At 39.0% G+C, this 23,512-nt stretch overlaps 1 protein-coding gene across 10 annotated transcripts in view; it reads right to left on the reverse strand.

The window, feature by feature from the left end:
* Positions 1–185: 185 nt before the first annotated feature.
* Positions 186–23,512, reverse strand: part of MATN2 (matrilin 2) — a 75,167-nt gene continuing 51,840 nt past the window's right edge. For 5 of the 10 annotated variants that reach the window (XM_054814257.1, XM_054814255.1, XM_054814256.1 and 2 more), the window contains 19 exons: positions 22,319–22,441; positions 20,634–20,756; positions 20,355–20,477; positions 19,875–19,997; positions 19,662–19,784; positions 19,327–19,449; positions 16,802–16,924; positions 16,585–16,707; positions 16,379–16,501; positions 16,081–16,203; positions 15,753–15,875; positions 15,489–15,611; positions 15,200–15,322; positions 11,894–12,307; positions 8,886–9,038; positions 4,579–4,650; positions 3,917–4,020; positions 3,572–3,668; positions 186–732 (listed from right to left, as the gene is read on the reverse strand). In XM_054814257.1, the coding sequence (XP_054670232.1) occupies positions 680–732; positions 3,572–3,668; positions 3,917–4,020; positions 4,579–4,650; positions 8,886–9,038; positions 11,894–12,307; positions 15,200–15,322; positions 15,489–15,611; positions 15,753–15,875; positions 16,081–16,203; positions 16,379–16,501; positions 16,585–16,707; positions 16,802–16,924; positions 19,327–19,449; positions 19,662–19,784; positions 19,875–19,997; positions 20,355–20,477; positions 20,634–20,756; positions 22,319–22,441 (2,492 nt within the window). In that variant the 3' untranslated portion in view covers positions 186–679. Of the gene's footprint in view, positions 733–3,571; positions 4,265–4,578; positions 4,651–6,401; positions 7,390–8,885; positions 9,039–11,893; positions 12,308–15,199; positions 15,323–15,488; positions 15,612–15,752; positions 15,876–16,080; positions 16,204–16,378; positions 16,502–16,584; positions 16,708–16,801; positions 16,925–19,326; positions 19,450–19,661; positions 19,785–19,874; positions 19,998–20,354; positions 20,478–20,633; positions 20,757–22,318; positions 22,442–23,512 lie in introns of those variants that run through there. The other 5 variants (XM_054814260.1, XR_008575628.1, XM_054814261.1 and 2 more) reach the window with 5 other exon arrangements.

Consider the following 23,512-nt stretch of genomic DNA (forward strand, 5'->3'; position numbering starts at 1 on the left):
CCAAGGAACAGTAGGGAGAAGTTACATGGTCTGGATATGATAAAAGTACTGGAAACTTTACTTTGTGATACCCTGATAATCCATGAGACTTCCCAGTCTTATTTATTTTCATCACAGTTTCAACACAAATGTATAAATTTCTGGTTTTACTTCCAGCTGATTTCAGTAGTTTACTCTTGGAAGAATATAAGCAAAACCTAATTGCAGTGAATGCTGTCCCACTTGTTCTGTTTTTATATGTGTACGTATATATAGAACTACATATATTATCCACACAGATAGGGTGCTTAAAATACTAGTGGAGTGAGTGGAGGAGGGAAATGCAGAAAAGCAAGCCAAATAAATTCATACCCTAAAAGTACTTCAAAACATGGAAGTTTCACTTCAAAAAATAACAGCATTTTATTATTTTGCATAGCTTATTTCAGTTGTTTAGTTCTGCTTAATTAGAATTTTTGCTAGTTACTAAATCGTTTATATATATATATAAAATTTTCAATATTTCTTATCTGCAATCAATGCAAGACAGAACACATAGTATATAGATGCAGGGATCCAAAATGTTCTTCTCAACTTCAGACACAAGGATTTGTTATTTTACTTTGAACCAGTTTAAGAAAATAGCTCTGACGAGTTTGTATGTATAAATATACAGTGTAGTATACACTTCAATTTTTGTTCAGTATTTTAGCCTGTTTTCCAAGTCTTCCATTCTCTTTGTCATTTCTTCCAGTAGAGAAAAGTTAAGGAAAGAGAGCTACTGATAGCATGCATTAATAGAAAACCAGTGTCAGCTGCCTGGTGGCTATGGTCCATAAACTTGCTTCGGTTCTCCTCTGTTAGCCTCTTTGAATCCCTGCCGTTTCTGATACAATACTCCCCTGTATTTTCTTACTCTGCTTTGATCAGCTGAGCTGAGAAAGCTGTATGAAGCCCCATTCATTAACAGGCATTCCTCAACATGGAGTTCAGGCTGCAGCTTACTAAAAAGGCTGGTGGTTCTGAAAAGCGGCCATTTTCCTCTGCTTCACAGGGAAGCTGCAGGGCATCTAGGGCTGGCTCCACTGAGAGCAAGAAGCTGTAGCAGTGCAAAGCAATGTAGAGCATCACTGTCCTGATAAGCACCTCCAGCTGAGAGGAGTGCTGTCTGCTGCAGGAGGAGGTTGGATTGGTACTGTTTATCTGACCACCTCTCTCCATGAGCTGTGGCAAGGCTGGAGCTAAGGGAAGCTGAGAGGAAGAAGGCCTCGCATCAAGAGAGAATTGAAGGCACTGAGGCCCACCTTAAAAGGACTAAGTTGCTGCACCCCACTTTGTGTGTCTAGTGTCTTGATTTCAATGTTTTAAGGTCTTACACAAGGAAAAAGTGGAATCTTCAACAAGGGGCTGTTAGACATCGGATAGGGTAGACAGGCAAATTGAATTCAACCTCTTCAGTTTGATGAGAGCAGCCATGTGCTGCCCCGCTGTGTCACAGTGACAGCAGGAGAATCCATCCTCTTGCTACTAGGGAGCAAGAGTGGGTGTCTTGCCTCTGCTGCTTTCATGGGGACTAGCCTGCCTGTACATCAGGTTTATGTTTGGTGATTCCTCAACAGCTTGTCATGCAAAAGGGATTACTATATGCGTGCTAGCATCATTTGAGCTGCTTTCTATGCAACATCAATGTTTCTCAAGTGTTTACAGAGGCAAAGTTCAAGCAGTAGAAACTGCATGCATCTACTGATAAAAAACCTAAATGTAGTTGGATACAAATCATCAATGGTTTGGATTGGTTCCTCTAAATTTATATTCTGTAACGAGCTATTTTTGTAGCCAGTTCTCCCTCTCCCCCTTTCCCCAGACCCCTGGGAGGGGGACTGGCCAGCAGAGTCTTTGGCAGTTACCAAGAACTAGTATATCACTTGGTATCTGAGCTGCTCTTCAGATAAGGCAGAGAAATGAGGTTTGTAATGGAGAGGAAACTGGATAGTTCTTACTCTGTTCAAAACAGTGGTTGCATGGTGCTCTGGGGAAATGCTTGGCACTGTTCCTATCAAAATGTGTCTCTTGCTTGGAGTCAGCAGCTTTTCCATCACCTTGAGTCCTGCTTAGACTCTAAAAAAAAAAAAATCACAGGGTTGTCTGCTCAAATTGTAAAGCAAAAAATGGGCATATTGCTAAGCTGTGTTCTCTCTGAGTAAGCTCAGAGATCCTCATAGCACAGCTGCAGGAGATGACAGTAAAGAGGGTAAGGCTTCTGCTGAAGGGGGAAGGAGCCATTGGTCTCCTTTCTTGTCAGCATCTAGGTTGGAACTGTGTGTGTCTGCATAACACTCTTGAGGATGGGGGAAATGACCTAGAGATTCTTTTTTTCTCATTTGGAGACTTTGGAGATGTCCCTTCAGAGAAGTATAAATGTTGATGAGCATTTGAAGTGCCTAGCAATAGCCTTATGGAATGGTTTTCTCCCTCCTTTATGAAGTAATTCTACTTTGCATGGAATAATTTCAAATTAAGTGATCAGAACATGATTCCTTGAGCTATCTGCTGAAGGATTCACTTGGGAAGGTGAGAGATACTGAGGCTGGCTGCTGCAGTTACATGAAATAAGACGTAAGGTCTGAACTGGTAGGCAGTATTTCGCATCAGGTTTAGAGAGCCCGCTGGTCTTGCATGCTGCCGCGACCATCGAGGGCTCTGTTAGCCTGACTCTGGACAGAATGCTACTTCTATGGGTTCCCCAGTCTGAGCTGTTCATGTCTAGGAAGCACACAGCTGTTGAGTATCACTGTGCTCTTCTGTGCAGAAAATAAGTGCTTATTGACCTTGCACACCGTTACAAAACTTAAATAGAAGATGTGATGTTGTCTTACTAGTTATTTGATTAGCAGCTTTCATGAAGAAAACAGGAATTTGCTGCATAAATACTGCATGATGCGAAGTGTCGCAGTCAGTTGTATTGCAAATTTGCTGCTGTTGTCTCCGGAGACATCTGGTGGATGTTACAAATACTGTAAAGGCTGCTGTGCTAACAGCTCCCTTGAAAAGCCAGATTAATTTGGGGGAAGGAAGCTATCAATCCGCACTTAACTCATTTTTATCTGGATATTTGTTTATGCAAAATTAATCAGACCTCAGTCCTCTGAATTCCTCTTCATTTGGAGTAGTATTGTAAATGACTCACTGCATCTGGTGCTTCACCTAGCAGTTCAGAAGGGAAACATCTCCTGTATTCTGACTCCTGGAGCCAGCAAATGCTATTTTGATTCCATCTGAATAAATAACCTAAAGCAAAGACTGTTAGTCTTGAATTTGACCAGTCATTTCTGTGCTGTCCCTGAAGGTGTTTACTGTTAGAGATTATTAAAAGTTAAGATCTTACTAATATTTTGGTCCCTTCTGTGAAGGAGAAGCAGATTTCAAGTTTTAAAAGCCTTGTTTCTTGGAGATTAACATTATTAAGTAGGTCATTTTTCATTACAGTAGATTGATTTGAACTATGGAGACAGCTTAGTCTTGATGCGTTATTACCATTTCTCTTAAAATGCCCTCCTATTATATGTAAGAAACAATTATTCTGAAAGGATATATCGCTGGGTGAGTTTTCTGACTTCATTGGTTGCATAGTTCTGGAATGTCACAAGGTTTTCGCATTTGCACTGGTCTTTATCTTTTGAAGCTTTTGCTGAAAAACAGAAAGAGTCAAGCATAGGCTAAATCCCAAATAAATCGAAAGGGATGGAGGAGGAGATGACAAGGGCTTATAAATGCAGAGCAGGTTTAATACAGCTTCCTGTTCTCAAAACAGGTCAACATCCAAAGGAATGCTCTGGGGCAGATTTTGTAAATACTGGAAAATAGTACACAACACTTAGGCCTGTATATTCAAAGAGCAGTCTAGATTATTCTAAACAAAGGTAACCTGATTACCTGTTGTTGTTGAGTGAGTGTGACTGTCTTCAAAAAGATACTTGTGGTGTATTGCAAGATTGGGACAGGCAATGACATCTGTGATGGCTATTGTGGTTGATTCAGATCCTGCAGGAAACCCCCCAAAAGTCTAAAAATCAAACCCACTTCACTTAATTATACAGTATTTTTTTCTACTCACATGCACCGAGTTCTCCTTAATTAGTGAGTAATCTCACTGATTGCAGTGAGGATCATTCATGGAGAGGACTAGGGATACAAAGATGTGAAGGAACGGAGCTGTTAGGCTGTATTTACTGTATACATGATTTAAGTTGTGGGTTGCAGAACTGAAAGGGAGTTGTGAAGGTTCCTGTGAGAAACAGAAGTGATTGAGAGCTGAACATGCTTTAAAATACCAAGCACAGTGCTGAAATACAAGTTTCCCCATGAAGTAATTCATTTGGATGGTGTGAGAAGCATGCAGCCATGTTTTTGTTACAGTGGATCTCAAAATGCTTTGTACAAAGCGGATTTGAATTGCAGGCAGGAGGGGGGTGGGAAGGGGAATGGGATGAACAGTTTTCCCACAGGTGAATTGTTAGGGTTCTCAACGGAAGGCAGCATGAAGAGGCAACTTAGCAATGGTCTGGGGAGACACCAGGACACTGAGTTAAAAGAGCCAACCTGAAGGCGGTGGACCAGTCTTATGAAGCCTCCCAGGTGATGGATCCTGCTGGTGAGCTGACTCTTTCAAGGCTAGTAGAAAGAAATTGCCAAAGGAAACAAGATCACAAAAGGAGCAATAAAAAAAATTTGCATTCCCTAGAAATGGGGATGGTTGTTACCAGTAACTTGGTGTTTGTCTCATAACACGTGGAGAGTGCTTCATACCTGTGCAGTTTATCAGAGGTCCTGGGTTGCTGGAAACTTCAGGACTCACCCTTCGATTCAGACTATCAGAGTAACTTTTCCAAAATCAGAAGTGCTTTAAAAATAGATTAATAGTAGTGAAGCAACCTGAAATGACAGCAACCTACTTTATGTCCTTTAGTGAAAATTCTTGCATGTTTCATTGTCATCCATCAGTCCTTTGGGGTGAACTGAATAAGAATAAAAGCTGCTTGGAGAAGGAAGATATTTTTTGCTTCTCTTCAATTTTCCTCTTTATAATGGGGAGATATTGATCGGGGAGTTGGGAGTGTTTAGGTGAGATGGGTGCAGTAGTTTATTTGATGCACTACAGTTACAAGCAAAAAAACCCAAGCAAAACCAACCACCAAGTTTCTAATTCATGAAGCACAGCCTTTAAAATGTAGGAATTTATTTCAGACTCTACACACCCATCTTTTTAGTCAAAGGGTGTCTGGAGAAAAATGGAAACCTGTTTCATATGTAGGTGTAACCATCTCAAGGGTGATTCTGTGCACTACCGCTTTCTTGCCGCAAGAGGGTAATGTAGAGGCAGCGTTGGTTCCTTAAGAATGGGTTCTCTTCTAGAAAATAAATGCTTCATCTTCAATGAACGGTGGAGCCCTTAAGAGCCCAGACAAGCTGAAGAATGTACAGTTAACAACTGCGCGCCCTGATAACTATGCCAGGAGAGTGGATGGAGCGTCTGGGAGTCTCCGTGCAAATATAGCCCGAGTTCCTTCACCGCAAGTGCATGCGTGAGGGTAAAAGGTGATGGTGCAAACTCTCCGGGTATGCTGTGAAGATGCAGCAGGGAGGTGGAAGATGCTTCTGGGCCCTGCAGGTTTGCTTATAGCTATGGGGATCTCTGTTGGTCTAGTGAATTTTGACAGATGCACAATAATATGCAGCTGTACTAAGTTGCACTGGGAAGGAGATGAGATGCTCTGTGTGGGGGCTGGAATAACTGAGTGTGAGGAACAGGGAATGAACAGAGAGGAGTGGTTGAGTAAGATGACCAGAGTTCAGTGGGCAGAACTACGATATTTATATATATCAAAAAGCCTGCGTGGGAACTCTGGTGGAGGGAACACAGATTTTGGAGAAGAGTTCAGGGCAGACGGGTGTGGGAGAGATCGAAAGGAAAGGAATGATACAAACTGGGCGAGGAGTCGGGCAGAAGAATAATCAACTGGGAACAAGGATGGTGAGATTTCCAGTGTAGGAGGGAAGAAACCAGTAAGATGAACCTTGAGTGTTTGACCCTGAGTAATGACTTGCTCTAGAAGTCATTTAAGAGCTGGAGGCTAACGAGGAGGATATCTAGGAAGGTCAGAGGAACTGACATGAGAAGTTTGATCTTTGGACACTGGGCTGGTACAGACAAGTAATTAGGATTCAGATGTGAGGGACAGGAAAGAAGATGGATTGATACATTGGTAGAGGTGTGGCAGATCTCCAGTTTGGGATGGGAACTGGGCATTTCAGAAACTCTTCAGGCTTCAGAAACTGGTTGGGGCCCAAAGATTTCTGATCTCATCACCTCTGTAAAGCTGGGAATAATCAGACAAGTACCAACAGAGACTGCTAGCCCTAACTGAGCCCCTTGATGAAGTCAGTGCAGTGAACATAAATATTCAAATTTGTTGGGGAACAATGCTAAAGTTGGCTGTTTGTTTTTAGTGTTCTGTTTTGTAACAAAACCTAAGTACTTTCTTAGGAAAAGCCTGTGAGAAAGCATCGTCAAAAGAGGGTGCCTTCAAAAGTAGTGGCTATTTGCAGCAGTGATAGCGATCTGCAATTTTGAAGAACAGAATGTTAACCAGCATGCTGCTGAGTACTGTCATCTGATCAGGGCTGGGGTCTTGTGACAAAAATAGTATGTAACCATGTAATTAAAGGCTCCCATAATGCACATGCTCAGAACAGGGGTGAAGAGGCAATCGCGATGAGTGCGTATTATGTATGACATTGCTGCAGCCTCGTTAGTGCTTCCAGTCAGATGAGAAATGAACATTAACCAAGGCAATGAATGGGAGCCTTCCGACTGAATTCCTCTTAATAAGAGGCAAAAGAGAAACCCCCTTTTTTTTTCTTTTACTACTAGTCATCAAGAATAATTAATAGTAATCAGCAGCTATTCTACAAGGCTGATGCTTTCTTGCAGAATAAAAAGAAAAAGCCTTACCACAAAAGGGATTTGGAGGGCTTCTGCTTTACTTGGAAACATGCAGCCCATCCGCAGCTGGGACTGGGGATGAGAGGCTTTGTCAGTTGAGTCCATGAGGTTCAGAGGTTCTCCCACTGTCCTCACAGGCTGGAGCCTCAGGAGTCCTCAGCTAAGGACCAAGGCTGGACTCAAAATGAAATTACTGTGCTTGCAAAGGAGGAAAAAAATTTAGGCTGTAAACCAAAATAGCTAAAAAAAGCCAAAAAACACAACCCAACAAAAAACAACTATCAGCTTATCTAACAGGCTTGGAGGCAAAATTTCTGGTGGACTTAGTTGATGAGCAATAGGTAGTCCTGGAGTGTCCAGAAAAACAAGGCTGGGTCAGTCCTCAGTTCACAGGTGTGAGGCATTGCCTGTCAGTGAGAGAGGAGGACAGAAGCTGAGAGGTGCCAGCTCTGCCCACTTACTAGAGGTGTACTCTACAAACTGCCACAAAGGGGCAGGATTTACTTATTTTTCATATGGTGAGTAATGTAGTTTAAAAAAAATAAATATGGAAAATCATGATTGCTAAACACTGCTGTGGGTACCTGAAGGATGAATTTCCATCACCAAGCTCTGGGGTTTGCTAAATGAGTGAGAATTATTATGCTGGTTGCCAGATAGTTTTGGCTTTGGCATCTCCCCAAGCTTTTAAGATGATGTGCTGTCATCAGCAGATTATCTTCCTAGTAAGAAGGTTAATGAACAGACTTGGTTTCATGTTGCCATAGTATTTCATATTTCAGAAAGATGGAGCTAGAAGATTCTTAGGACTGAGAGAAACACAAAGAATATATAATCTAGGAAACATTCTTAGGTTTGTTTTTTTTTCCGATTCTTCCTTGGCATCTGCATGAGGAAGAAACGCACTGCTGCTTGCCAGCCAATTTTACACAGTAACATTAAAGAAGAAAATAAAACCTGTTTGCATTTAATTCCAAGAAAAACAACGAAATAAAAGCTAGTAAAAATTAAATCACCTTGCACAATTCTAGTGCTATGACCAATATTATTCACAGGAGTGTTTCTGAATTTTGCTTCAGGTACCAATTTGAATGTACAAATCACAGCAAGTCCTGGGAATGTGTGAGTGGGAGAGACATGCTGTCCTCTCTCTGGCTGAACAGCTTTTGTCCCAGCTCACATTCCCTCTTGCCTTTGCAAAACTTCAGCTGGGAATGTTTATATAGAGGCTGTTTGTGCCAGAGTGAGGAAGGGTGCTTTCTGGAACAAACCTTCCACGTTTGTGGAGCACAACTTGGAGCTTATGCATAACTGAGATCCATTCTCTGTAGCTGTCAATGTATGTTCAATGAACTATTTTTAGTCTTCTATAAATACGCACAACAGCTCTTGATGATTTGTTTTGCTGTGTTTTTTTGCCACTGATCTTAAGAGTAATTTTTTATTGTCATTAAGACATTACAAATCCCTGATTATTTTCCCCACATTCCTAATGAAGTAGATACTGCTTCTTTGGTGGGGTGGGGTTCAGCGCATGGCTGACTTAACTGCAGAAAAAGGGGAGGGAGCAATTAATTCTTCTAGGCACAGAAGTGTATGTTTTATGCAACCATTAGGAAAAAAAAAAGACCATTATTATATGTTTATAATATTATATTATTTACATATTATTATATACCTTTATACATATTATTATATACCTTTATCTGGTGATAGATTAAGTGTATATATTCCTCACATATTAAAGGGCAGAAAAATTACCGTGACTTATGCCTTGCGATATCTGACACCAATGATCTATGACCTTTACTATGACACTAGTTGCCCTTTTAGGCCTGTAAAAAAAAAAAAATCTATAAGCATTCATTCCTCTTCTATCTCAATGAAAGTGGAATACTGTTACCTTCACAGATTTGAGCTCTTAGCTCTTCACTTATGTCCTCCATAGCTGTGAAATCCTCAGCATAGAAGAGATGTTTATATGGTGGCTCAGAAGCAATTTCTAGCAGTTCTTCCTCAATTGCTTTTCCTATTCCAATGGCATAGATAATTATACCTAGATTCAAAAGAAATTGCACATAATTATTACATCAGCAGCTCTAAACCCTTATTCCTCCATGAAAGGAAAATATGTCATTTTGGAGAGAAAGGGAGAGCACAAGAAATGTATATGTTGTATAACTTCAATATTGTTTTTGAACAGGCTTAATATGCTTTAGTTATTGAGAAGATGCGTGGAAACTCACTGCTTCGCTGTAATTTAACAGATAGTTTTTAAGTTAGAGAGATGACAGTTGCCTGACCGCTACTGATAGTAAATGAATGCAGAAATAATACTGCAAAACATCCAAGAGAATCACACAAGTCAGCCTTACAGTTGTACTGAAAGTTCCTGGTTTGTGTGTGTCTGTGTACATAGGGTGTGTGCAATAAAGCTAATTACGGGGTTGATGGGGAGACCTGTTATGTGTCAGCAAATGGGGCAGAAGCCTGAAAGACGGTAGTAATTTTTTAGAAAAAGGTAAGTACTTGGTGTTTCATCAAAATCCTCAGAGCACGTTGAGCCTAGATTTTTGCACTTCAAGGGATGCTAGTGGGCTGGGAGGCACTGCAAAGGCACCCAGACCTACGAGGGTACGAAGAACAGGGGAAAAGACACAATTTGTGGGGCTAAGAGAGAAAGAGCCTTATAACAGGGATGCTCAGGACAAGCATTTCCCCAGCAGAGGTGCCAGGAAGAAAGTAAAAGGATTCATAGTTCTCTTCACTCCGAAGAGGTTCATAGGAGGAAGTGGTTCACAGCCCTCTCACTGGACAGATTTTAAACAAGTAACGAATACAAAACATATTGATCTTCAATATCCCCTTTTTCAGCAGTTAATCATTGATTTTTTTTTTTATTTTTATTCTTGTGAACAAATGATCTGATAGAACACTTCTCTTTACATCAGTTCTGGCTTAGAAAGTGTCCACAACTAGTACCAATTTTGTGATTCCTAATATAACTATTAGCTTCAGAGTATTTCAAGCTCCTTTGTAAGATTCAAGAGCAGAAGCTGCTGTCTCAGCTGGTTGGTTTCAGAAAAAAATTTGGGTGAGGATGTTTGATATCTCTTTATTATCACGGGGTAATAACCGCTACACACTCACTGAACTGCAACTTTAACCTTTTTGCTGAAGAATCCTGGGCCTGATAACATCATAAAATATGCATTTCCCATCTCTTTAACATTTAACATAAGTATCTCCTTACTTTTTGTCATGAATCTGCCTACCATTGCACTTCAGCCAGAAAAGTAAAACATTCACCAGAAGCTGATTCAATTTGATGAATGGACCAGTCATGCTGAGGTCTGTTGCTTTTTAAAGACTTGGAGATATCAGTGATAAAGCATTTGAGGCCAATTTCATATTCAGCATTACTACATTGCCTACGCTGCAATTACACAGGGGATGGATTTGGCTTGTAGCATTACAAATATCAGTGTAAGCAGTTCGGAACGGAGGTTTCATTCAGCAAGTAAGCAAGGTTGGCTTGTATTTTCCTTCTTCAGTCCTGTAAATCATAGATTCATAGAACTGTTATGGTTGGAAAAGACCTTTAGATCATCAAGTCCAACCACTAAACCATGTCCCCAAGCACCACATCTACATGGCTTTTAAATACCTCCAGGGATGGTGACTCAACCACTTCCCTGGGCAGCCTCTTCCAGTGCTTGACAACCCTTTTGGAGAAGACATTTTTCCTACTATCCAATCTAAACCTCCCCTGGGTGCAACTTGAGGCCATTTCCTCTCATCCTATTGCTTGTCACTTGGGAGAAGAGACCAACACCCCCCTGGCTACAACCTCCTTTCAGGTAGTTGGAGAGAGCAATCAGGTCTCCCCTCAGCCTCCTTTTCTCCAGGTTAAACAACCCCAGTTCCCTCAGCTGCTCCTCATAAGACTTGTGTTCTCTAGACCCTTCACCAGCTTCATTGCCCTTCTCTGGACACACTCCAGCACCTCAATGTCCTTCTTGTAGTGAGGGGCCCAAAACTGACCACAGCACTCAAGGTGTGGCCTCATCAGTGCCGAGTACAGGGGGACAATCACTTCCCTAGTCCTGATGGCCACATGATTTCTGATAAAAGCCAGGATGCTGTTGGCCTTCTTGGCCACCTGGGCACACTGCTGGCTCATTTTCAGCCAGCTGTCGACCAACACCCCCAGGTCCTTTTCCACCAGGCAGCTTTCCAGCCACTCTTCCCCAAGCCTGTAGCCTTGCGTGGGGTTAATCCTCCATGTACTTTCTCTGATCTCACTAGTTAATGTATAAATCTTTGGTTTTATTTTTAATATTAAAAAAAACCCCTTTGTATTTCATTGTAATGGCACCCTTGTTAGCACATGCTCTTCTCGTATCCTTGGACATTTTTCCATTTTCTCCTGACAGAGAGGTATCAGTCCTGACCAATGCTATATCAGTCATGTATCAAGTTATAGATAGATTAGAGGATTAGTTACAGGGGATAGATTTTTGTATTTTGAAGACAGGTTGGAGTTTTTTTAATTGTTTTCTTAGAATTTTTGATGAAGTTCCCAGTGTTCCCAAATCTCTGTATCAAATGTCTATCCTTGGTGGATATGTTCACGGCAGCGCATGGCATGCCAGGTAGGTGCTGTCACTACCTGTGGATGGCACAGATCCCCAGTGGTGAGACATTCATCATGGGTCCTGCGCTGGGGATGACATACCTGCCTTGTAGCAAAGGCTCCTGTGAACACCAAAGATCCAATGTCCTGCTGCAGTGGTCACTGTACTAGCCAGACTGCTATGGCAAACGCTCTCTTGATTAGTACATGCTGTAGCACATCTTATTTCTAACAATATTTGCCTTTTAGAATGAGTCAAAAGCATCTCCACTTACCATTTCGCTTTGCTCTAGCAGCCCACTCGGAGACTTCATCTTGGGCTCGTCCATCCGTAAACACAATGGAGATTCGAGGGACATTTGCTGAAAACGGTCTTGCTCCTTCTGTTTCTGTGAAGCTTCTCTCAAACATTTGCTTCAGAGCCAGTCCTGTCATGGAACCTCTCCCCATGTATTTCATTTGCGATACAGCTTTCTTCATGTCTTTGGCTGAGCTGAACTGCTTTAACGTAAACTCTGTGCGAACTTCAGTGGAATACTGAAGCAAACCTACTCGAGCAGCTTTGGGTGAAATCTCAAGTGAATCCAAGATTCCCGAGACGAATTGTTTTACAATTTCAAAATTATCCTCTCCGAGACTTTTTGATCCATCAATCACAAACACCAGGTCAAGTGGGCCTTCAGTGCATCCTGTGAAATAAGCAGCAGAGTGTTCAGATCATGAAAAAACTCCACAAAGCTGAAAAAGGGACCTAGACGACCAGGGACTGCATAAACTCAGAGATCAAGTACCCTGTTCCTGGCTCATCCAGCCTTGCCAGTGTGTCTAAAGATGTTGCGTACAGTCTATATCGAAAGCTAAGTGTGTGCCTATGACCAAGACTTTAACAAAAATATAATCACAGTTAATACTTACTGGGACATACTGCTCTGTAGAATACTACAACTCCTAAAAATACAGCAACAATCAGCAAATTTTAAGAATGACTGTTAAGTGGAAAGAATTGTATAACTGAAGGACATAGCTAGGATATACAGACAGAGTTGCCATCATTTTCTTCCAGGGATAGGCCAGTACGCTAACTTTACATTTTTGTTGATGACCAGCACTGAAATACATGAAAGAGAATCATTGGAGCTGCCTTTGTGTTGCAGAAGTAGTAAAAAAGTATAGGTGGTACAAAGAAATGAGTCAATGAAGCCATACTTAGTAAATAAGGTGAAAATCTAGGAGTCATGTTTAGTGGGAACAGTGAGGCAAAAGCCAAACACCTTGGGGAAGGCTGAGTCAGAAGAGAAGGGTTAGGTAGCCTGCCATGTAGCTTAGGTTGAGGTTCCAGTCTGGGGACAAAATTCAGACAATACACGTTTTTATAGCACAGACGTGAACATCTAGTGGCAGAAAACCAGCTAAAAAATTATGGATGAGAGAGTAAATGCTAGAAATGTGCTTAGCTGTTAAACTTGGATCAGAATTGTTTATATTCATTGTTTTGCTTGTAATTCTCTAACAATCTTGTAATTAGAAGGCTTATGTATTGCTGAAATTAACCTTTCCTGGTCTACCCATCAAAGCTGGGAGACAATCCAGGAGACCGACAAATTTGGAGTTCTCATACTTTTTGGCAAGTGCACATGTAAATTCAAAATACTTTGTAGGCACTCTGCATCCATGACAAAGTTAGGGAGTTTAGGGACTGCAGAATGTCTTTGAAGCTGCAGATGGGCTGGTTCTGCCAGATGTTCTTTTTATTCTGGAAAGCAGTTGCCTCCAGCAGGCATACACTAGTGTGCTTTGTGCAAGGGGCTGGCTGCAGAGATGCTCAGCTTCTATTTGATTGATGTAACTTCCAGGGAGAATTTGCCATACTAAGAAATGTAAGATCTGCATCTTAGTCTCGACCGAATGAACTTTGACCTCTACTCATTTCTGATGTGTGTATAGTAAAAAAGCTGTAAGCACAATACAAGAGAGAATTGTGCAGCTGTGTTCAGTAGTTTGTAAGTCTCAAGATGAATACAGTGCGAAACTTTTGAATATCATCCTTAAAGACAAACTGGAGGGTCCTGAGTTTCATAGCAAGAGCAATAAGATATTTAGAAAGTGTGACGTGAAGAAAGCTTGAAGGGGCAGAGATTGCTTAAAGAAAGGAAAGATGAATAACAAGCATGATAACACCCTTCCAAGATGCAGAAGGGGATTATTTTAAACAAGACAATAAATCAGTTGTTCTCACTGAATAGAAAAGGTAGCAAATGGCTTCATCTGCCGCAAAGATAGTTGCTTGTTATGGAAAAGAATATTATAAAGGTAACAGCATGAAAACAGACTTGGGACACTAAAATCGTACTCTGTCATTAGACAGTTTTTGAAACATCACTGAAACATCTATCAGATATTATTAGATATATATATATTATGATTGTGCCTCAAGCAAATGCCATGAACTAGATCATGTCTCAAAACCACTATAAATGTTCTATGTCTCTGCCTTTTATCACAGAAACCAGCAATGCTATTTTTCCTGTGGTTTCTAAGATTTCTAAATGTCTGTGTGTCATACAGGGTAACTGGAAAGGTCTATAACATTTATTATTATTTAAGCTGACTGCAGACTAGACTAACAGATCCTGAAGGTGATTGTCTGGAGGGCATTAAGTGAGGATTTGGGATCTTTAGATACTTTGAGAGTAAAAGTTACCGGAGAAGATCTCCCACAAGAGAATTCCATGTACATTCTTTCTACATTTATTTCTGCTTTGCAGAAATTACTGAAGATATCTGTTACTAAGTCAGTGTAGGAATAAGGAATTTTCAGCTTTAAAGCTCGGTCTTTTCTTCTTAGACAATAGCTCTACTTTAGAACTGCTGTCCAAGAATTCCTTTCTGCAGTCATCTGAGGAAAAGATGTGTCACATGTACTAAGGCAATGGAAATGCAATGAATATCAGAACCACCTCAATATCATTGCATAAGTCAAGACAGGGCAGCAGTTCATGGTGAATGGTTTTAGTTAGGATTGAGACCAGCCATGAACATGTTACCATTCTTTTGGTAATAATAGTCTCCCCAACTAAGGCTTCCATTTTTGCAGAATAAATGTTTTTACTGAGTTCCAGTAGAAGAGTTTCTCCTCCAAGTATTAAGGCGTGATGAGATAAATGCATGTCATACTCTAAGCATGTCATGTTAGAAGATAAACAAATAAAATTAATGATATTTTAAAATATAAAGATATAAAGAGTATATAAAGATAAAAGCTCCACAGTATATGAATCTGATTAAAGTGCACATTCCTTGATAATAAGATTTCACTTTGGCTTTTTTCCTGATGTTTGGGAAGAATTACTGTTGTACTTGACACTATACCAAAACAACTGTTCCAATTTGTTAGTTTTTTGCTTGTGAGAGCATGAAGTTAATTGTTCAAGACATTTTCCATCACACTCACATATGCTTTGGGCTTTCAAATATTATATCATTTTTGAAGTGAGGCATTTTTTGAAGTGAGGCATTTGAAGTCAGGTCAAGTAATTTTAGAAATCAAAGAAACAAATGCTTCCTAAATAAAATGTACTTACTTTTGCATGTTTTCTGATCTTCTTTTAGTACATATCCTTCCTGGCATTTGCAGATGTACGAATCATCATTATTAACACAAATATGTTCACAGCCATGGGCAACTGATTTGCAGGGATCTTTATCTAGGAAAAATTGAAATATTTCTATGTATTCTGTCTAACACATTTATAAATTCAAAGACGCCACACATGATATTTCAAGGATGTATGACAAAGGAGTATAACATCTTTGTTCGTTTATGTAGCAATGCCAGAGAAGAGTGGCTGACAGACATATTCAGTTACTTACTTCGACATGTTTTCCCATCTTGTCGCAGGACAAAACCCTCATGGCACTGACAGCTGTATGAATTGTTATTATTAATGCACACATGTTCACAGCCATGGTCAATGGATTTACACAGGTCTTTATCTGGGAATTGTTAAGAGAATTTCCTTATTAGACCACTTCTTAAATGCGAAACTGGTATGAACAAGCTTTGAGTAAAAGTAAGTCTATTATTTCTTTTATGACTGAAAAAACATATTCCCCATAAAAATTTCAGCTACTCACTCCTGCATGTTTTCCTGTCCCGCCTCAATATAAATCCCTTGTGACACTGACACGTGTATGAATCGCCAGTTGGAACACAGACATGTTCACAACCATGGTTGACTGTTTTGCAGATATTTTTACCTTGGAATAATGAAAATCATATTTAGCACAGTTAGCTAGGTTAATAGCTTTCACAAAATCTAAAAATTATGGCAATATAATCTTCCACGAAGGAGTTCACTTCCATGAATTGATTCTGTGTCAAAGACACAAATAACACACTACTGTTGTGTAGTATGTTTCATTAACAGATCAAGAAGTACAAAACAAAGATTAAACAACTTACTCCTACAACTTTTCCCATCTTCCCTCAGCATGAAGTCCTCATGACACTTGCAGATATACGAATCATCAGTATTAACACAAATGTGTTCACAGCCATGGTCAACTGAGTTGCAAACATCTTTATCTGAGAAGAATGGATGGAGTTTGTGAGGTGAGGTTCATTAGGAGAGATAATATCTTTTATTAACCAGCTCAAATAGTTGGAAATCGCAAATAAACATACACATGTGCAAACACTCACAGCCACAACGCTTAGAAGCCTCAAGTAAAAACATACATTCATACTTAAGGCTACTCACATCTACATGTCTTTCCATCCTCCTTCAGTGTGAATTCTTCACGACACTTGCAGATGTAGGAATCTTCAGTATTCACACAAAGTTGTTCACAGCCATGGTTGACTGATTTGCAGACATCCTTGTCTGCAAACAGAAGAGTTGGTAGTCAACAGCAGAGGCCTCAATTATATGTGTAATTCATCAAATTAAGTCCTCATGCTACTTACTTCTGCAGGTTTTCCCATCTTCTCTCAGTAGGAACCCATCATGGCATTTGCAGATATATGAATCATCAGTATTAACACAAACATGTTCACAGCCATGGTTGACTGATTTGCAAAGATCTTTATCTGAAACCAGATGACAGCCCTTGCTTGTTAATTCATTTCTACGCAAGCATGAGCTGCAGATAAAAAGTATGCCGATAAATATCAGACTACTTACTTTTGCATGTTTTTCCATCTTCTCTTAGCAGGAATCCCTCCTGACACTTACAAACAAATGAATCACCAGCGTTAACACAAGCATGTTCACAGCCATGGTTGACTGATTTGCAAATATCCTTGCCTGGGAATAATTAGAGAATATTTAATGTGGTTTGCTAGTTAAACTTTTTTTATAAATACAAAGACTGGGGGGATAATCCCATGAGCAAAGAAAGATGGAAGCTTGCAAACTGAAAGCAAATCTCCGGCTAGTTAAACAACAGACAGTTTAGCTTACATGGAACATAAGTTCTCTACCAACTGAGCAGAAAGACCTGCACCGTTTGGATGGCCTCCCACCGACAATAAATCATTCTAGGATTAATCTGACTAGATTAAGGAGGAAGACTTTACATTAAGAGCAGTAAGAGTGAAAGGAGGGAATAATTTAGTACAGTCATTTAGCACAAATTCATGCTGGTAAAAACAAAATTAAGCAAAACACCACAGGACATGAATCAATGCCAAGAGTCTCCATAAACAAACCCCAGAAGAATAGGAACTACTAAGAGGGTAAATAAAATCTAACTGCTATTGCTGAAAACTGATGAGGGGATTTATATGGCTGCAATGTTAAAACCAGTTGGTTAAAGCTTCTTCAAGAAGGACAGATGGAGAGAAAGGACAGGAGGAAGTGGAGCCATCTATCAGCATTCCCTGTTTCTTTTTCACTGCAACAGAAAAGAAAATATTCCCAATGGGGAACTGCCTCTACATAGAAAGTAGAACAGTACTGACAGCCAAGTTCAGATTGACTCTTCAGCAAAATACCTAGGTTTTACGTGCAGGGAAGAAAAACATATTTTCACAAGAACAATGAGCCAAATTACCTGGAGGTCTCATGCTGGCAATACAAAAATGTCAAAAAATATTACAGAGCACAATCTTCTAACTCAACGAGAATTACATTCAAGACACAGCAATCTAAACTAGATGCCATTATAGCAGATAAAGAAGAGATGATCATGTATGTAAAAATTAGCATCAGCTTATACACAGCCGTATGGAACTCAGACACATTTATTGTTTATAAACAAAATCAAATACAGCAGCAGACATGGCAATTACTTCAAAAGGATGAATTTTACATAGCTGAAAGCCAAAGTATTTTGAGATGGGAAGGGAAATAATAATAATGATAATAATAATGATGTGACTGATGATTGCACTACTTATTTTACTAGATAACCCCCAAAAACATAATCCCATTCTAAAAAGAATGCCAGAGTAGTTAAAAAAGCAACCTCATTTAGAAATAGAAATTGAAAATGGCTATAAGATTTGAATAATGATTGAAAGAAAGGACCATTCATAGAATTTACTGAACATGAAAATATTAGGAATTTGAAAATAGTGAAATAATAAGATAAAAAACCAAGGGGATGCACAGCCAACAAAGTAAGTTATTTAAAGATTATTAGAAACAAAAAGAATTCTAACAATGTATTGTTAATTAATAGATAGAAATGGTAGAACTGTCAATCTTAATGAAGAAATTGTAAATGTGAGAACATCAAATGCCTGTCTAAGAATTTGCCCGGCTCCTCTACTACTTAACACTTTTATGAGCAACCCAAAAGAAAATACAAAATAATCACTGACAAAGTTTGTAGGTTACTCCAATTTTGAGCGAATGGCAAATAAAAATTGAGCAGCTGATGATAGAAGGAGACATGAATCTTTTTGCAAGCTGGATAACAACAAACCATACGTATTTTAAAATAGCCAGAGCTTATACATTTAGAAACAAAGATTGAAGGCTGTACTTACAGGATATGGGACACCTATGTGACTGATAGTCTTAAATGACCTGGATCATGGTAGATAACTGACTGAACATGAGTGCTAGCAGAATATTTTGGTCACAGACTAATGCTATTTTTGGTCATAAAAAAGATAGATTAAAAAAAAAGATAAAAGATAAAAAAGATAGGTAGATTCAAGTAAGAATTAGGTAGGTTATAGTTCCTCTACCCTTGACCCTTCACCTACAAGAAGACTTTGTACCACTGTGGTGTCCCCCCAAGGATGCTGATAAATAGTGGAATTTCCAGGGGAGCAAGAAGAGACTTATGAAAAGATTGAAGAACATATAAAGAGCCTGAAGGAGTTTCATTTGCTTGTTATTTACAAAAGGACATGCTAAGAGGTTAAGTTAAGGAACAGGTTAAGTTGTGATTTGCATGAATATACATAGCGGCAATTAGAACTTCAACCCATCAAAGTAAAATGCAGCAACATCCTATGCTCAAAATTAAAACTCGATATACTCAATCTAGAAATGAAGTTCACATTTTAAAAGCTACATTTGAACCTTAAAATTGGCTCATTTTCTGAAATATATCTTTAGTTCAAACAATAATTAATTCATAGAAATCTTATGATCTATAGAGAACAATATTCCATCCTGAATGCTACAAATCAGTGAATAATCTCCTAATAAAAGGAAAATGAAATTTCTTCTTTTATTCATAAGCTACTTACTTCGGCATGTTTTCCCATCTTGCCTCAGTGCAAATCCATCACGGCACTGGCAAGTGTATGAATCGTCATTATTAACACAAAGATGTTCACAGCCATGATTGACTGATTTGCAGATGTCCTTATCTAGGAATAATTTAGATTTTATTTACTATAGTTTGATGAATGAGAACATTTCCAAAATCTTAAAGACTAAATGTAATAAGCTCCTAGGAAATAAAGAATTTATCCTCCTTTCTGTCAGGTAAAATCCCCTAAAAGAAGACCTACCTCCAACTCAGTATGTGTCTTCAGTAGACCTCCAAGTGCAAAAAGTACAGTAACATCAAATAACTTACTTTTACACGTTTTCTCATCTTCCCTCAATACAAAACCCTCATAGCACTGGCAAATGTATGAACTATCAGTATTCACACAAACATGCTCACAGCCATGGTCAACAGAATTGCAAACATCTTTATCTGGAAAAAAAATAAGGTTGCAGGTATTTAAAACATACACAGATGCACAGATTATAAAGGAAATCTTCTGTTAAAGATAAGGATACTTACTTCTACATGTTTTTCCATCTTCCCTTAGTGCAAATCCCTCGTAACACTGGCAGATGTATGACTCATCAGCATTAACACAAACATGTTCACAGCCATGGTCAACTGAACTGCAAATGTCTTTATCTGAGAATAGTTAAAGGTGTTTGGTTAAAGCACATCTACAGTGAATGTATCATGCAGGGAGAAGTAATAGCTTTTGTTAGGTCTACTGATAGCATTGGAAGAAATGGGCAAAAATTTAGGCAGCAAACACTGGTAACTTTTGATACCCGAAAAATTGTGGGTCTTTTTTGTCTCCAGTCATACCAGTTTGGCTATTAAAATATGCTATTGCTGTTTACAGTCTCTTACAAGCTTCTGGCAGGTGTGACAATACTGCTGTATTTTAACAGTAAACTACGAAAGTGGTATTTGTTAGAATGCTTCCACAAATCTACATACTGTAGATAAAAGTCTACCAGTAATTATCAGAGTACTTACTTCTGCATGTTTTCCCATCTTCTCTCAGCAGGAAACCCTCATGACACTTGCAAACATATGAGTCATCTTCGTCAACACAAATATGCTCACAGCCATGGTTCACTGATTTGCAAATGTCCCGTCCTGGGAATGATTGATACAAAGATAGGTTTTGAATGAAAACATGTTTAAAAATGTAGATCTCAAAAGGATGTTTTTTTTCCAGTTAGAAGTGATAGACTCCTTTCTTTCCTTGCCTAATGCACATGCAAAAAGTGTTCAATAGATACCATCACTCACTTCTGCACGTCTTGCCGTCTTCTCTCAATACGAATCCCTCACGACACTTGCAGACATAGGAATTGTCAGCACTAGCACAAATATGCTCACAGCCATGATTGACTGATTTGCAGACATTTTTACCTGGGAATAATTTAACAGATAAAAAAATCATGTCAGTTAAGGGCAAGATGTTCAAAGTCTTATAATTCCCAGTTACTGAAGGTTCTCGTCCTTGCTAGTATACTGGACTCAATTCTGCAAATCTTTACAGCACCTGCTGGGTTTTTTTTGTTGTATCAAAAAGGTACATCTTTGTCCTGCTAAATTTACAACCTTACTATTAAGGTCAAGTGCACTGTTCCAGTTCTAGAGTTTGTAGAATTTCACGTGTCCCTATCATATGACCCACAGGGATTTCCAAAGGCACCTAAGTCCCACATCCACATTTCAAGTAAACTTGCTGGTGCGAAACAGATCTTTCTATCATCATCTTTTCATATTCAGTAATAAACCTGCTCAAACCTGAAATAATCATGCTTTTTTTCCCCTGTGCTTAAGTTCAGAAGGTGTTTTTCCTTTTCTTATAAAGTAGGTTTGCTAAAGTATGTAGTATTTAAGGGTAACAAGAAAGACAGATTGTCTGATCCTGCTGTGAAATTCTGGAAAATTATCAGCTATAATTGGGCAAGCAGATTTTCAGTGGGGTTTTCTGATATAGAATTTAGCTGGAACACGTATTTCAAAATAAAATAAAATATAATTGATTAATTAATGCTAGATAAACTAACATCTTGCTTTCACTTTGTTCCCCACACCCTTTATGTTCCTGCAAGCACTTCTGCATGGACAGAAAATTTCACTTGTTTTCAGATTTTTGCAAGATTAGAGTGACAAGCAAAATTTGTCTCTGTTTGCATGGACTAACAAAGTAGGTTGTGTTGTGATACACAAACTGATAATAAGGACTTTTTCATTTGTCATGGTAGTATCTGTATGACTTCAAATTTTTTTTCCTGTAAATGCTTTTTAACAGCAGATGTTGATGAGATCTATGGATATTATTTGGATTACAGTTATAAAATACTTCATGCCTCTGTGTTTTTCAGAGACTTATCCATCATTCTTTGATCAGACAATGATCAAAAATATAAAACTGGAGAAAAATTTGCAGTATTTTTTATAGCTGCCACTCATCATAACTGCATAATGTATTCAAATACATAATGCAATGATGGTATCTCTTTTGCAATCATCCTTATCCCATGCTGGACAAATAAATGAACTTTCCCTTAATAACACTGCAAGCTTATTTATGCTATATAAGACTTTAGAAACTTTATATATTTTTGCCTTGATTTGAGAAGAAAATTATAGTTGTCCCATACAAGGATCTAAGTCAGAGTAATATAGTTTTGGATTCGTAACAGTCCAATTTCAGGGCTACTTTTTAAATGGCACATTTAGGGTGTGATTCAGGTGGCTAAAAGTATATATCCAATGCCACTTTAGATGCCTTAGAGTATCCAAGATACTGATATACTGCTGGCAAATATGACACCAAAAGGGAAACTGTGAACTTTTGGAGTCCTTGAATATTTAAAATGACACTGGATGGTAATGTTTAGGCAAGCAAATCTTACCTTACAGATTTCTCCTATGTGTGTAATAAAAATCTGATTCTGAGTTGCCAAACAACAACTTACGTTTACATGTTTTCCCATCACTACGAAGCCTGTATCCTTCAAAACAGTGACAAGTATAAGATCTGTCACCATTTACACACAAATGTTCACAGCCATGGTCACTCAGAGCACAATAGTCAACTCCTGTGGAAGCAATTGAAGTTATTAAAAAAAAATTAACAAATAATCAATCAATTATTTTTCATGTCTAGTATTTCTATGGCATATAAGCAAGTAAATATAAAAAAATCGAACTGCTTAAACAATAATCCAGTTCCTTATCTGATAGTATACATATACCTTCAATAAAATCTAAGAGGGCCTTGTGGTGTACTTTCCATTAGTTGCTTTAAGCAGAATTGAGAAATCATACTTTCCTATGTTGACATAGCTCAAGAGAGTCCATGTCTCAGTACTTACAAACTGAATTTAAAAAAAAACCAAACCAGAACACTTCAGCAATGATTTTATATAAGACAGTGGCAAAGACATAAAAGCTGCCTTGTGAACATTCTTCTTTAAACACAGTCTCTACGTGGCCTGATGGGAGGTTGGCCGACCCCAGAAGTCACTTGTGCACCTGACCCAGCTGCCATGGCAGCAAGCAGAAATCCTCTCAGGGACCTCAGGGGGCTTCAGCATAGTCTATTCAAGCTTTTGCAAAGAATTGCAAAAGACAAGTACTGTCAAATGTGGTCCAGTTTTCATCTCAAATTTCCTAAGTGTTGTTCCTAAGTGTTCTCTGTAATACAAAGTCATAGGACCCCCGGGATCCTGCAGGCAGCACTTGCTACTGTCCCTTTGCCACACACACAGTGTCACTCATTTTTTTGTAATTAGTTGTCAGAGTAGAAATCTGTTTACCATTGAAGTGTTCCCACAGCTGTGTTAACATACTTGTGCCTGTGTATATGACACCAGAATTGTAATTCCCAGGTGTTTTCCCATTAGGAGCAGTATATGTTAAATGCTAATCCCTTCCACTCAACTGCTCATTCAGGAAATCTCAATGTGCCAGAACTCTTTTTGTGAATGCGTAAAAATGTCCATGAGGTTTCAACAACTCATCTGGAGTTCAGGAATAGGACAAATCTCTCTGCTAAATATATATGAGGAGAAGGGTATGCTGGCAAGAAGAGGAGCTATTCAAAAGGGCTCAGTTTCATTGCACAGAGGGACTCCAGAAGCCACAGCACTGTTTTAGTGCTGCTGATA

This window comes from Grus americana, chromosome 2, assembly GCF_028858705.1.
Source record: "Grus americana isolate bGruAme1 chromosome 2, bGruAme1.mat, whole genome shotgun sequence".
Lineage (NCBI taxonomy): Eukaryota > Metazoa > Chordata > Aves > Gruiformes > Gruidae > Grus > Grus americana.